We start from the raw sequence: 10,883 nt of genomic DNA on the forward strand, positions 1-10,883 counted from the left end.
GAGTTGCATAAACGGAGAAGTTCTTTTCCATGTCACAACGTGGAATTAACATGACCGTCACTGAGACGGCCCTGGAATAGGCAACATGGAAAAGAGTTACAGCAAATTCCTGCGAGCGGGCGTCAAAAGATATGAGATTTAGTATATTTAATATGATGTGCAATGTCCATAACAAATGAAGAAATAGTACAAAGGGACTGTATGTAAAGTATGCCAATAGCCAAACCTGTCAAATCTAGTTCGCAAATCTTCGATATCGCTATGCTCATACTGTACGAGACCAAAATGTAACAACCGGGTCACCGTATTGCTGTACACTGCAAAAATCAATATCTGAACGCAAATTTACTCCTCGCCAGCTTCGGCACGGCCAGCCTTGGAGTTCAAGTATTCATTCCTACGCCGTGTTAGCGCACTCCATGCGAGATACACGTATATTCCTGTCACCGATATCAAACGTACCGTTCAACGGCCCATTCCATCAACGAGTACGCCACAATGAAGGGAGGGGCGACATAGAGAACTTGATGGCGGAAACGGCGGAAAGTGTTGAAGATGGCAGTGTGCCAGAAATTGGGGAACAGGCGCTGGCGGTTGGGCGAGAGGGTGTAGCTGGTAACCCCTTTCTCAGGGCGAGCAACTAAGATAAGGGGAATGCATGAGTATCCATTGAACGACAACAGAACGGAGAGTTGTAAGGGAGACGATCGAGAGGCAGGTACGACAAGTCGTTGGATCGATGGGAAGTCTCATCGCAAAACGATGGAGGGTTGAACGTTGGAAAGAGTAGTTAACTTACTGTGACCACCCCATCCTTGCTGCCAGCTGTAGAGAGAGATTCAGGTCAGTCCGTACTCACAAACTTCGGCTCCTGACCGCAGACTTTGCGCTATAATCCAGGAACCGAGGGACAGGAACAGGGAGCAGATCAGCAACATACGTTCCGTGCTTGGGTGCGTAACCGCCAGTCATTGTGAAATGTTCGACAACGAGAGTCCGAGATCAATTGAGTATGTTATAGACCACCAACACACAGAGGAATGTTTGTTCTTGTATGTCGTGGATTGTTTCGGGTTCTTTCGCTCGGGTTGGTCGGCTTGGCAATCTATATGCGCTAAACCCTATACAGAGTAGTCACGTGGTCTTCCGCGGAATTTCCAGGAACAACTCCAACGAGAGAAGAGATTATTTGAGAATAGAGTACACGCTACAACATATTTCATACAAAAATATATATACATATTATACACGCAAAATACTTTCTTGTGCCATTACTGGCACCATCTATCTAATCTACACAAAAGCAAGCTTTCCGTCGCCGATTATCCCGATTTGACTGTGTGAGATGGCCCTTTAGTACTTTTCACCACATACAGAAGACTCAGAACGATGCCCAGTCCGCCAATCCCGATGCCCGTATATTGTGCTGCGTGATACCCCTTCAACCTGTCGTCGAAAGTCAACCCTCCGTGATTACGGTGGACTTCCACCGTCCCTGCAATACCGAGTCCGATGGAAATACTGTAATTCACCACAGTAGTCACCAAAGACGCTGCTACGCCCTGATTGCGACGCCCTACCGCATCGGAAAGTATAACAGTTGCGGCCGGAAAAGACATGTCCATCCCCCATGGCATGACCAATACCGAAACAAACGTGAGCCCCCAGTATGTCTGGCTCACAGGACTGATGGCCATAAATATGCTACCGATGGTAAATGCTGAAAGTGCAATGAGCATTATCCAGCCGGGCTTTAGCTTTCCCATCAAATAAGCTGTGGCGAACGAGGCCATGAGACCCGAGGGTGCGGGAGGAACAAACTGCGCGGCTGCTAGGAGAGGTGTGCTTCCGCGAATGTCTTCGAGGAACCTCCAAGTGTAAAATACCCAGATTCCAAAGCTGGACCACCCACAAGCCACACATCCTAGGATGAAGCAAACGTCTGTGTTCAATGTTTCGAATGGGATCAGCGGATGTGGTGAAACGGAAATCTCATAGTAGATGAATGCGGCCAAGAACAGGAATCCAACGATCAACAGAATGTAGACATAGGCTTTTTGCCAGCCCACCACTGGGCCTTGATTCCATGCGATATTCACCAAGATTAGTCCCGTGACTCCGAGAGCTGCTCCTACGAGGTCCAGCTCAGAAAGAATTTCGGGCAATCCCATATCTGCAGTATGTGACGGCGTCGGAGGAACCACCAAGTATACGACGCCGGCAAGAAGCAGGCAATAGATAGCCATACACCAAAATGCCCAAGGCCACCAAGCGAGTTCGGCCAATAATGCCGCAAAGACGGAGCCAACCACTGCTCCGCCCGGAGCCATACCCCCAAAAAGAGAAAATACCAGACGTTTCTTGTTTCCGGGCGGATATGTAGCTCCAAGAATGGCAAGAGCGTTAGGGAACAGCATTGCTGGTCCAAGGCCCTGCAGAGTCCGGGCAAAAATGAAGAGTATATAGTTGGAATAGACGCTTACGCCGGCTACTAAAGACCAGAGCGAAAACCAGGAGAAGCCGATAAGAAGCATGAGCCGATAGCCAAACAGATCACCACATCGTCCAAAGAATAAGATGAACGTGCCGACTGTCAAAGAATATCCAGCAATTAGCCAACTCAAGATGCCGGGATTGGTGATGTCGAAGCTCTTTCCGATTATGTCCAATGGCGACAAGCAGACACTCAAGGCAGCTTGGGTCATGAACTGAGCCATGCAGACTACCGCCACAAAGACGAATTCATGTATAGGGCTGAAAGAATGTGCAACAGCCCGCATGGACTCTGTTCGAGACAACTGTGCCTCGAGCACAGGATCATCACTTTTTGAGGATTCAGACATGGCTGGAATCCGATTAATTCTGGACCTGGTGTGTAGATGTTCGCCTTTTCTGTCCCCCTTTCCCAATTGGACGCTGTAAGAAACTGATATTGTAGATATCCTTTTATTCGTGTCTGACCGATATTTTGCTGTTATTATCGAAGATCATGGTAGCGATCGAATGGACTCGTGCGAGCTTGTAAGTTGAAAGGATAAAGAAATTTTTCCATCGTGATGAACGAGATGGGGCGATTCCCACGTCGTCACTAAGATCAATGCTTAGCTATACAGGACGCAATCTTAGAAATCAGTCCATAGAGAAATAAATCCGGACCCAAAGTTGGCGTCTTATGATTGGCAGAGAAGCGTTTCGTATGGATACAAGGATATATCCATAGACCGTTTATATATCCGAGAAGAAAAGCTCATGCATCTAGTTCCCCGATCAGATGCCGAGCTTAGCTGATCCCGAATTTCGGAAAGGAAATGTTTCATTAAGACTCTTATACGAATGACAATGAAGACAACTAACTCCATAGACCAAGTCATATAAAAGTTTGTACGTCGTAAGGAACCATATAAAATTAGAATGCGCAAAGATGAAAACTGTCATGATGTCAAAAGATCTTATCTAATCGGAATTCCGCTGAGGAACGCCGTGGCAAAAACTTGGACTAAGACTCCAGCGAAACGCCTTCTTCCTCTACTACGTAATATTGGAATCTTTTGGTACTAGTCCGAACGGGTTTAGGCTCTGATAGGACCGTACAATTTGGGTGAGGAATAATTGACTCTACATCTTGATCCTCTTTATATACAAAACATAGTGGCAAAATATCACAGATTTACTACGGAATAAATGTCAATCCTGACTCCAAAATGTAGTCTGGTTTTGGCGCTCGCGTTCTCACGGATATGTTGCTTTTGTTGCTTTTCCGAGGATTCACGGATTAGTAAGGACGTCCATATTGGGACTAGCGTATCAAATATCCGTCATATTAACCAACCCACGTTATATAAGAGACCAGAGATATATTCATTCAGATCTCAGTCATATATTCTGATGACCTTTCAAGAATAGGGCTTCGCTAGGAAGAACCGATCTTTCTGATTATCGAAATACGACCCGTGTGATTAAAGGAGAGATCCCGGGTAGTTGGGGTGAAGACGAAGAGGGCCGGAGGCGCGATGGAGGAAGATCCGGCCGTAACAACGCGTGCAGGACACGTCTAGTGCCGTCAAGGAGAGCCCGAGAAGCTCTGGAAGATGCTGACAGCACCGATGCCACCGCTGCGACCAGGAGGACAACGTCAAAAGTAAAGCCAACTGCAGTAAGGAAAGCTGCTAACCAGATTGAGGAGAGACAATGCACTCAGGATAAAAACTAAGCGATGCTTAGAAAGATGTATCAGTACTTGAAGGGCACCTATTGGGAGGTCAAAAGTTTGAAAGAAATGCTCAGTAAAAAAGAAAAAATCATCTAGGAACAAAACGATATAATCAAGGGACTGCCGGCCCAAATAAAAGCAATCCAAAGCTAGTCTACGGAAGACTGCAAGCAACTCCGGGAGCAGCTAGATACTATCGCGAAAGCGCCAGTTAATGCAGCTCTTATATAGACCAAATCATAGCTGTCATTTACAGACATAATCAACAGCCAATCTGCACAATTACCATGTCTTGCATTAGAGAAGAAGATAAAGCCAAGGTGTAGATAGCTAATATCAGACAAACGATTGAAAAGAAGATACAGGGAAATGAAGGAAGGGAGACCTGGCGCTATGCAGCAGTAATTAAGGATCTAAAGAATGTGGACCAAGTCAAAATTGTTTGCAGATAGAAGGATGAGATCCTACATATTAAAGAGGCTGCTCAGAAGTTAAATATACTAAGATGGAGAGTATTACGAGATTAGCTCTACCCAGTCAAAATCGATAATGCTAACCAGACAGCGATCCTGGATATAGATAGTAATATCCTGCTAGGAGCAGTCGAGGCCCTAGAAAAAGAGAACAAGGTTGATATTGCCAAGATAACCTGGCTTAGCAAGAAGGACTCTAATAAAGCATATAGATCTATGATGGTATATATCACCAAAGGAACAGATGCCAAATGCCTATTAGAAGGCAACTACTCTAACATAGCAGGAGAATCTACATATACTTAAGCCTTTGAAGTTTGAACCATGCACAGGACCATTTTAATGTTACAACTGTTAAGAGATAGAATATAAGGCTTTTTTATATAAAAAGACCCAGACATATGGTAAATGTGCAAAGAAGAGACACTATCATAGTACTTGCTAAGCTCCAATCCTAAAATATATTTCTTGTGAAGAACCTTATAAGTCATTTAGTAGAAACTATCAAGTTTATCTTGTACAGTCTAATACATAAATCACTTTACTTTTTACAACTGAATGTTGGTAAACGAGACACAGTATAACAAAGTCTAATAAATGATAACAAAATTAGAGACTATAGAGTGGTGGCTGTATCTGAACTACATGCATGGATAATTAAAAATACTATGGTGACAAGCCCAATAGGACACTACTATTAGACAAAGATGATACTAACAGAAAGACATGATGGAAGATGGCTAATTAGAAGCATGTTATGGGTTCAGAGTGATATCGAGGCTAAACAGATTCCAGTAGCATCTTCAGATCTGACAGCCACAATACTTCAACTCCTAGACTGGGCAGTGTTGGTCTATATAGAGAGGAACAGTGAAGAAGCATTGATATCCACTATTAGATTGCTACGCGATCTAGTAGTGAATATCCAGGGTAGAGGAGGAACATGGACAGATGTACTAATAATAGGAGACTTCAATAGACATGACCAACTCTAGGGAGAAGACCAGATCTCTCCTATGAGATAAGGAGAGGCTGATGATTTGATTAACTTTATAAGTAGATACTCCCTTCACAGCCTTCTACCTAGAGGTACAAAAATATGGCAACTAGGAGACAGGGAGATTGTGACGGCTGGGTTACGGGGCAGGATATCGTACGGACGTTGCCAGCACCTGGACGGAGCCCTAAGCCCTAAAAGGATGACCCTAACGGGAATATCCTCCTTTGTCTTCAGGATTTCCTAAATAGGCACCGACAAGGCCCCGGACGCACATGTAAAAAGAGTCCTTACGAGCGGCATAGCGAGTCTTCTCTCCCTCTTTCCTCATGCTTAGTTTTTGCTCGATTAGTTACCTCTTAGGATAGAGAATGAACACCTTCACAGAGATAATAATTGACTTGGTACTAGCGTTAACAGAGCTAGCAGAAGAGATAGTATAGTGTGGTATACACTATATAAACCATGAATTAGACCATCAAGTAATTAAGATAGAATTTAATATATCTGTCCCAGACCAACCAGTCAATGAGAGACTGCTCTTAAAGAACGCGCCATAGACAGAAATTAGATCTAGAATAGCTACCAATCTATAGGTGGTTCCTCTAGGTAACTCAGTATAGGAGCAGACAGATCACCTGATAACAGTGGTTACAAAAGTAGTCCATGAGCTAACACTGAGGGCAAAACCCTTATTATATACCAAGCAGTGGTAGACAATAGATCTAACATAACTCCGACAAAGTGGATAGGAATAAGAGAAGGTATGTTACAATGTATAGAAATAAAAAGAGGGAGCCTATCATTCTATCTTGGAGGAAAGGCATAATCTGACCCCAAGTGATGGCAACCAGACATCAAAGCAGTACGAACGACAATTAGATATGTAATATCAATAGGAAGACTTAATATAGAATAGGAATAGGAACCAAGTCAGTCACAGCAAAGCTAATTGTTGGTTTAACTACGGTCCGTATCACGAAGCATAGACGGTAGTAAGGCGCGAACACGAAGCGGCCTAATGAGCCTGACAATATGAAGATATCTTGATTCCTAATATTGTGACTTCTCCCCAAGAACGAGGGGGACGGGGATAGCTAGCTAGATATACGCGGCACGCACGTGCCGCGTCAGACTAACTATATCCGGTGCCAAAACGTGTAGGGTTTGATATTCACGTTCCGACACTAATACTAACTAACTACTCCCACCCTCATATATGATAGACACCGCTGCAGCTGCTAAGGATAGGACGCTGCACACTTGAAGAAGACAGCCTTTAAGCCTGTCTATCAATTCTTTTATACTCAAGATGGGGGAACTATATGTTAAGGAGGCCTCAACCTCAGATATAAAGATAAACACGTGGAAGCAGGAAAAGTAAGGGCTTATAGGAGGATAGGTTGGAAACACACGAATTGTATATATCTAGCGCTAGTGCCCTATAGGGTTAGTCCCTCCGGGCGTAATAAACATCATTCATACTTATAAGAGACCAATCTAGTCGTACGGTCTGACTAGTTGTTCCACGCCTGGAATATGTTGTCCCTAAGTAGATTGTCCATCGCTTCAGCCTCCAGATAGAGCGCGACGTCCATACCTCCATCGTCAGTCGCGGAATCGAAAACTTGAAGCACGCCATCGATATTTGGCATAATCGCATGGACATATCGTGGAGGCGTAGGTGTTCCTTCGAAATCTACCTGGTACACATGCAGCCGAAGCCATGAGGTTACTATGACATGCCGCTGTCCTACAAAGCCCTGCCACAGCCGCAATGGAGAGACTTCATGGGCTGCGTCATGCAGCATTGCGCCCACTTTTTCCGGAGTAAAAAGTGAAATGGTATTGCGGATAGATCTAGCGAGGCTCCCTGCGCTTTCTGAACATGTTTCTAATCCGGATCGCTTGACATGTGTTAGGAACAATGGTGATCCAATATAGGAATCTGGTAGTGGAGGAGATACACGGGCCCGGGCACCTAGTGTGAGATTGAGAAATACGTCAGATGAGGATTGCTCCATTCTTCTTGCCCGATTGATGGAAGACCATAGATGGGCCAGTAACATGTCGAGCCTTGACAGCATTGACGCTCCGCTCTTCTCATGCTGTGCCGAAGACTGCATTTTGGCTAGCGTCTTTCCACTGAAATGGATGTGGGCATAGCTGACTGGTCTGGAAGGGTCCCACGAAGACCATGGGCCTGAATGTGTTGGCGACAACTTGAGATTGTCAAGAAATGTTGACGGAGGCATGGTTTTCTGTACTGTCTCTGCGAGAAAGGATGGAAAACCAGGGGCGTCGACTTCCCAGCAATCGTACCGATGTAAAGGTAATGATCTGGCGACGGCTGCGAGGTTGTGGTCGATCCCGGAGCCATTGATGTCACCAGACGCATGGCTATCTAATTGCTCCGGATCGAAAATAGGAGAGTGAAACAGTGAAGGGCTTCCGGTATAACCATGAAGACCACGGCTGTTAGCCGCCCACATATGAACAAAAACCATCAGGGATTGTGCATCGCCCAGAACATGAGCCAACTTCACTCCAATCGCATATCCGCCGTCGCCAAAGAGACTGACCTGAACCGACATTCCCGGTAGACCTTCGTAGCTCTTCAAATCAGAAAGCGCCAATGGACAGTCTGAAACCAGTCGCGAGTATTCAGAATTATTATCTCCCCGCCAGATTTTTTTCGACACTCTTTCTGATGGCGTGGGAGCAAATTGGGCTGTTGACTCTGATGAATAGGATGTGGTTCTCCAGTCGACTCCCGGGTCATCCACGGATCCATATACCAATTGAATACGGTTGAATCGTTCCCTGTAGCCGCCGCTTGGGTTGAATGGCGTCCATTGGAGTTGGCCTGACCACTGAGGAAACTCGTTCAGGGTAGCGACGAAGGAATCTCTAAGCCGTTCAACGAGGGTATGATGGTCGGGTGTGGCATCATGATGGTCGAAGATCCAGATACACCCTGTAGAGGAAAACCGAGCTGACGTGCAATCGAGAATGGACAGTGGAACGCAAATTGGGGTCTCTTGCCGGGATTGTGGGAAGAGCCGAGTGCTCTCATCAATTGCAAGTGAATCCATTTGATAGTTTTGAGTTCTCAATCCGCACTATAGTTGTAACTCATAAACACAGAACAAACCCAGCGTAGCAAAGGGAGAACTTCATTAGATACATGATCCACATCTTTCAGATTCACCAATTCCATAGACACGTAGCTGTCACTAAAACTTGGTAGGTGGGTCTGTCCATTCTCAGACTCAGTATTAGTGATCATGAGTGATTGTGCGGCTTGTGGGATTGGGGGTTACTAACCCTGGAGATAGTATCTAGCTAAAGCAAATTTCAATAATACCGTTCATGCATCGTAGTCACTGTATTCTACAATCGTACATACATACATATTAGAATTCTGGAGCTGGGTATGGGGATGGTTGGACTAGGTCTCTTGTGTTCTAGCCATCGAATAAACAATAATGACCCATTATGAGTCATATTGAATCTTCCAACAATGAATTGGTGATCATTTCAGAACTGTAGTTTTAGGATATCTGCCAATAGATCTTGGCATTATAGCGCCTATCGTTATACTAAAACATTGCTACTGTAACAATGTTTGGCCGGATTAGGTCATATCTCACGGATAGCCCTAATATGCCCTCGCGGATGGCATACGGATCATCCTTCACAGAAGTATGTCGTTATACTTTGTGGAAGTATTAATCATTTTTGTTCATCGTTATTCATAGCTAGCACAGGATCCAATTAATGTTAGTTTAGAAGAGCTGATGCCAACCCCTTTCTTATTACTACCCAGCACCCTCAGGTTATAAATATGGTTAGCATTCCGCTGAAGTTTGGACGTGGACAGCATGAGCTTCCAATACATCTGACAGGATTCCAATGCTTTAAATACAGGTCCTTAGGGCTTGATTGCGGAACTTGAAATCTAGAATCTGTAGAATGTGAGTTCTTTCCCTGTCTCTATCCCTTGTTCACCCTGATGAAGAAAAAATATCATTTTGCCGAACTGAGACAGATCAAGAAATTCTGCTCTTGCCGTCTATGGAGTCATTTGTCGACATCGTCCGAATCCTTTCCACTTTAGCCACAATCATATTTGATATGTTTTGAGTTGGACATTTAATAACTGATTGAAAATATGCATCTAGTTCCGATATAGGTCGTTTTTCACAAAGCCAGCTTCACAATGGTCCAGCTTGTATTCTCACAAGTATCTAGGGAGAAGCAAGTGGGCAAGTATCCCTGTGAATATAGAAAAATACCACCCAGTCTTTCAATCTTCAGGTTCTCAAATGCCTAGGTATAGTTTTTGAGCACCCAAATTGAGGAATTGCCGATGCAACCGCACGTCCATCCAATCCGTATACCAACGTACCGTAAAGATTATCCGGCGTGCTGATTGAGGATGTCGAGATTCGGAGCTACACCTTTTCAGAGTGCAGTACTAGCCAAGTTTTAGGTTGCACCCTCTCCTGTTAATTCTATACCTGAATTTCAGGATGTCTATCCCTGACTGTAGAGTAGATAGGTGGTGCAATGCAACATGCTAATAACTTCAAGTAGGTAAAATCCGTTACAATAATTTACCGGAGAACCACTAAATACATACAGAATATTAGCAACATGTGTTCTATAGGGATGCGACGGTTAAATTGAAGTCAATGGCAGTGCCCGGGCTGAAGATAGAAGCTGTAGTCTTGTCGTCCATCTCGTATTTGCCAATATCGCTACTAGCTTGGCCATCATCATCCTAGCTACAACTAACCTGTTGACCGATGCCCCAGGTTCATTAGCTGTCTAATACGTGATTGTGTTGGTAAACAGCTGTAGGCCTGAATGTACAGACTAAGATAGCCGATAGATAGGTTGATTGGTATTTGGGCATTTCTCTCGACCAAGCCCCCGGTCCTTCTTAATCAATATAGGCAATTCGGATAAAGCTGATCCGCTACCCGTGGACCTAGGTAAGTACTCGAGCCCTAAATCCCACATGCATGACCAATATGATCAATTGGCCCATTGCTAACCTCTATGTTTTCTTGAAAAGAGAGAACGTCGATCCAACTCACCCTACTCTTGGTGGGAAAATTCTGGTTGGTCCACACCCAGTTCATTCGCTGCGCCTTAATTGGGCTATAGGAATGCATTTAAAATTCTCTAGGTCGTA

At 44.6% G+C, this 10,883-nt stretch overlaps 3 protein-coding genes across 3 annotated transcripts; all 3 read right to left on the reverse strand.

The window, feature by feature from the left end:
* Positions 1 to 115: 115 nt before the first annotated feature.
* Positions 116 to 1,061, reverse strand: TSTA_002080 (ubiquinol-cytochrome c reductase complex ubiquinone-binding protein QP-C precursor, putative). Its single transcript, XM_002487750.1, has 4 exons — positions 941 to 1,061; positions 800 to 825; positions 463 to 640; positions 116 to 397 (listed from the first exon to the last, which is right to left on the reverse strand). The coding sequence occupies exons 1-4, from the start codon at positions 970 to 972 to the stop codon at positions 346 to 348; spliced, it is 288 nt and encodes a 95-aa protein (XP_002487795.1). The 5' UTR covers positions 973 to 1,061; the 3' UTR covers positions 116 to 345.
* Positions 1,062 to 1,293: 232 nt separating this feature from the next.
* On the reverse strand, positions 1,294 to 2,936 carry TSTA_002090 (MFS transporter of unknown specificity; the record flags this gene model as incomplete). Its single annotated transcript, XM_002487751.1, has 2 exons — positions 1,375 to 2,936; positions 1,294 to 1,351 (listed from the first exon to the last, which is right to left on the reverse strand). Exons 1-2 carry the CDS (start codon positions 2,841 to 2,843, stop codon positions 1,294 to 1,296), a joined length of 1,527 nt encoding a protein of 508 aa, XP_002487796.1. The 5' UTR covers positions 2,844 to 2,936.
* Positions 2,937 to 7,197: 4,261 nt separating this feature from the next.
* Positions 7,198 to 8,969, reverse strand: TSTA_002100 (transferase family protein; the record flags this gene model as incomplete). The annotated part of the gene is made up of 2 exons (XM_002487752.1): positions 7,198 to 8,802; positions 8,835 to 8,969. 2 exons carry the CDS (start codon positions 8,967 to 8,969, stop codon positions 7,198 to 7,200), a joined length of 1,740 nt encoding a protein of 579 aa, XP_002487797.1.
* Positions 8,970 to 10,883: the final 1,914 nt, after the last annotated feature.

The sequence above is a fragment of the Talaromyces stipitatus genome, genomic scaffold, assembly GCF_000003125.1.
Source record: "Talaromyces stipitatus ATCC 10500 scf_1105507295517 genomic scaffold, whole genome shotgun sequence".
Classification (NCBI taxonomy): domain Eukaryota; kingdom Fungi; phylum Ascomycota; class Eurotiomycetes; order Eurotiales; family Trichocomaceae; genus Talaromyces; species Talaromyces stipitatus.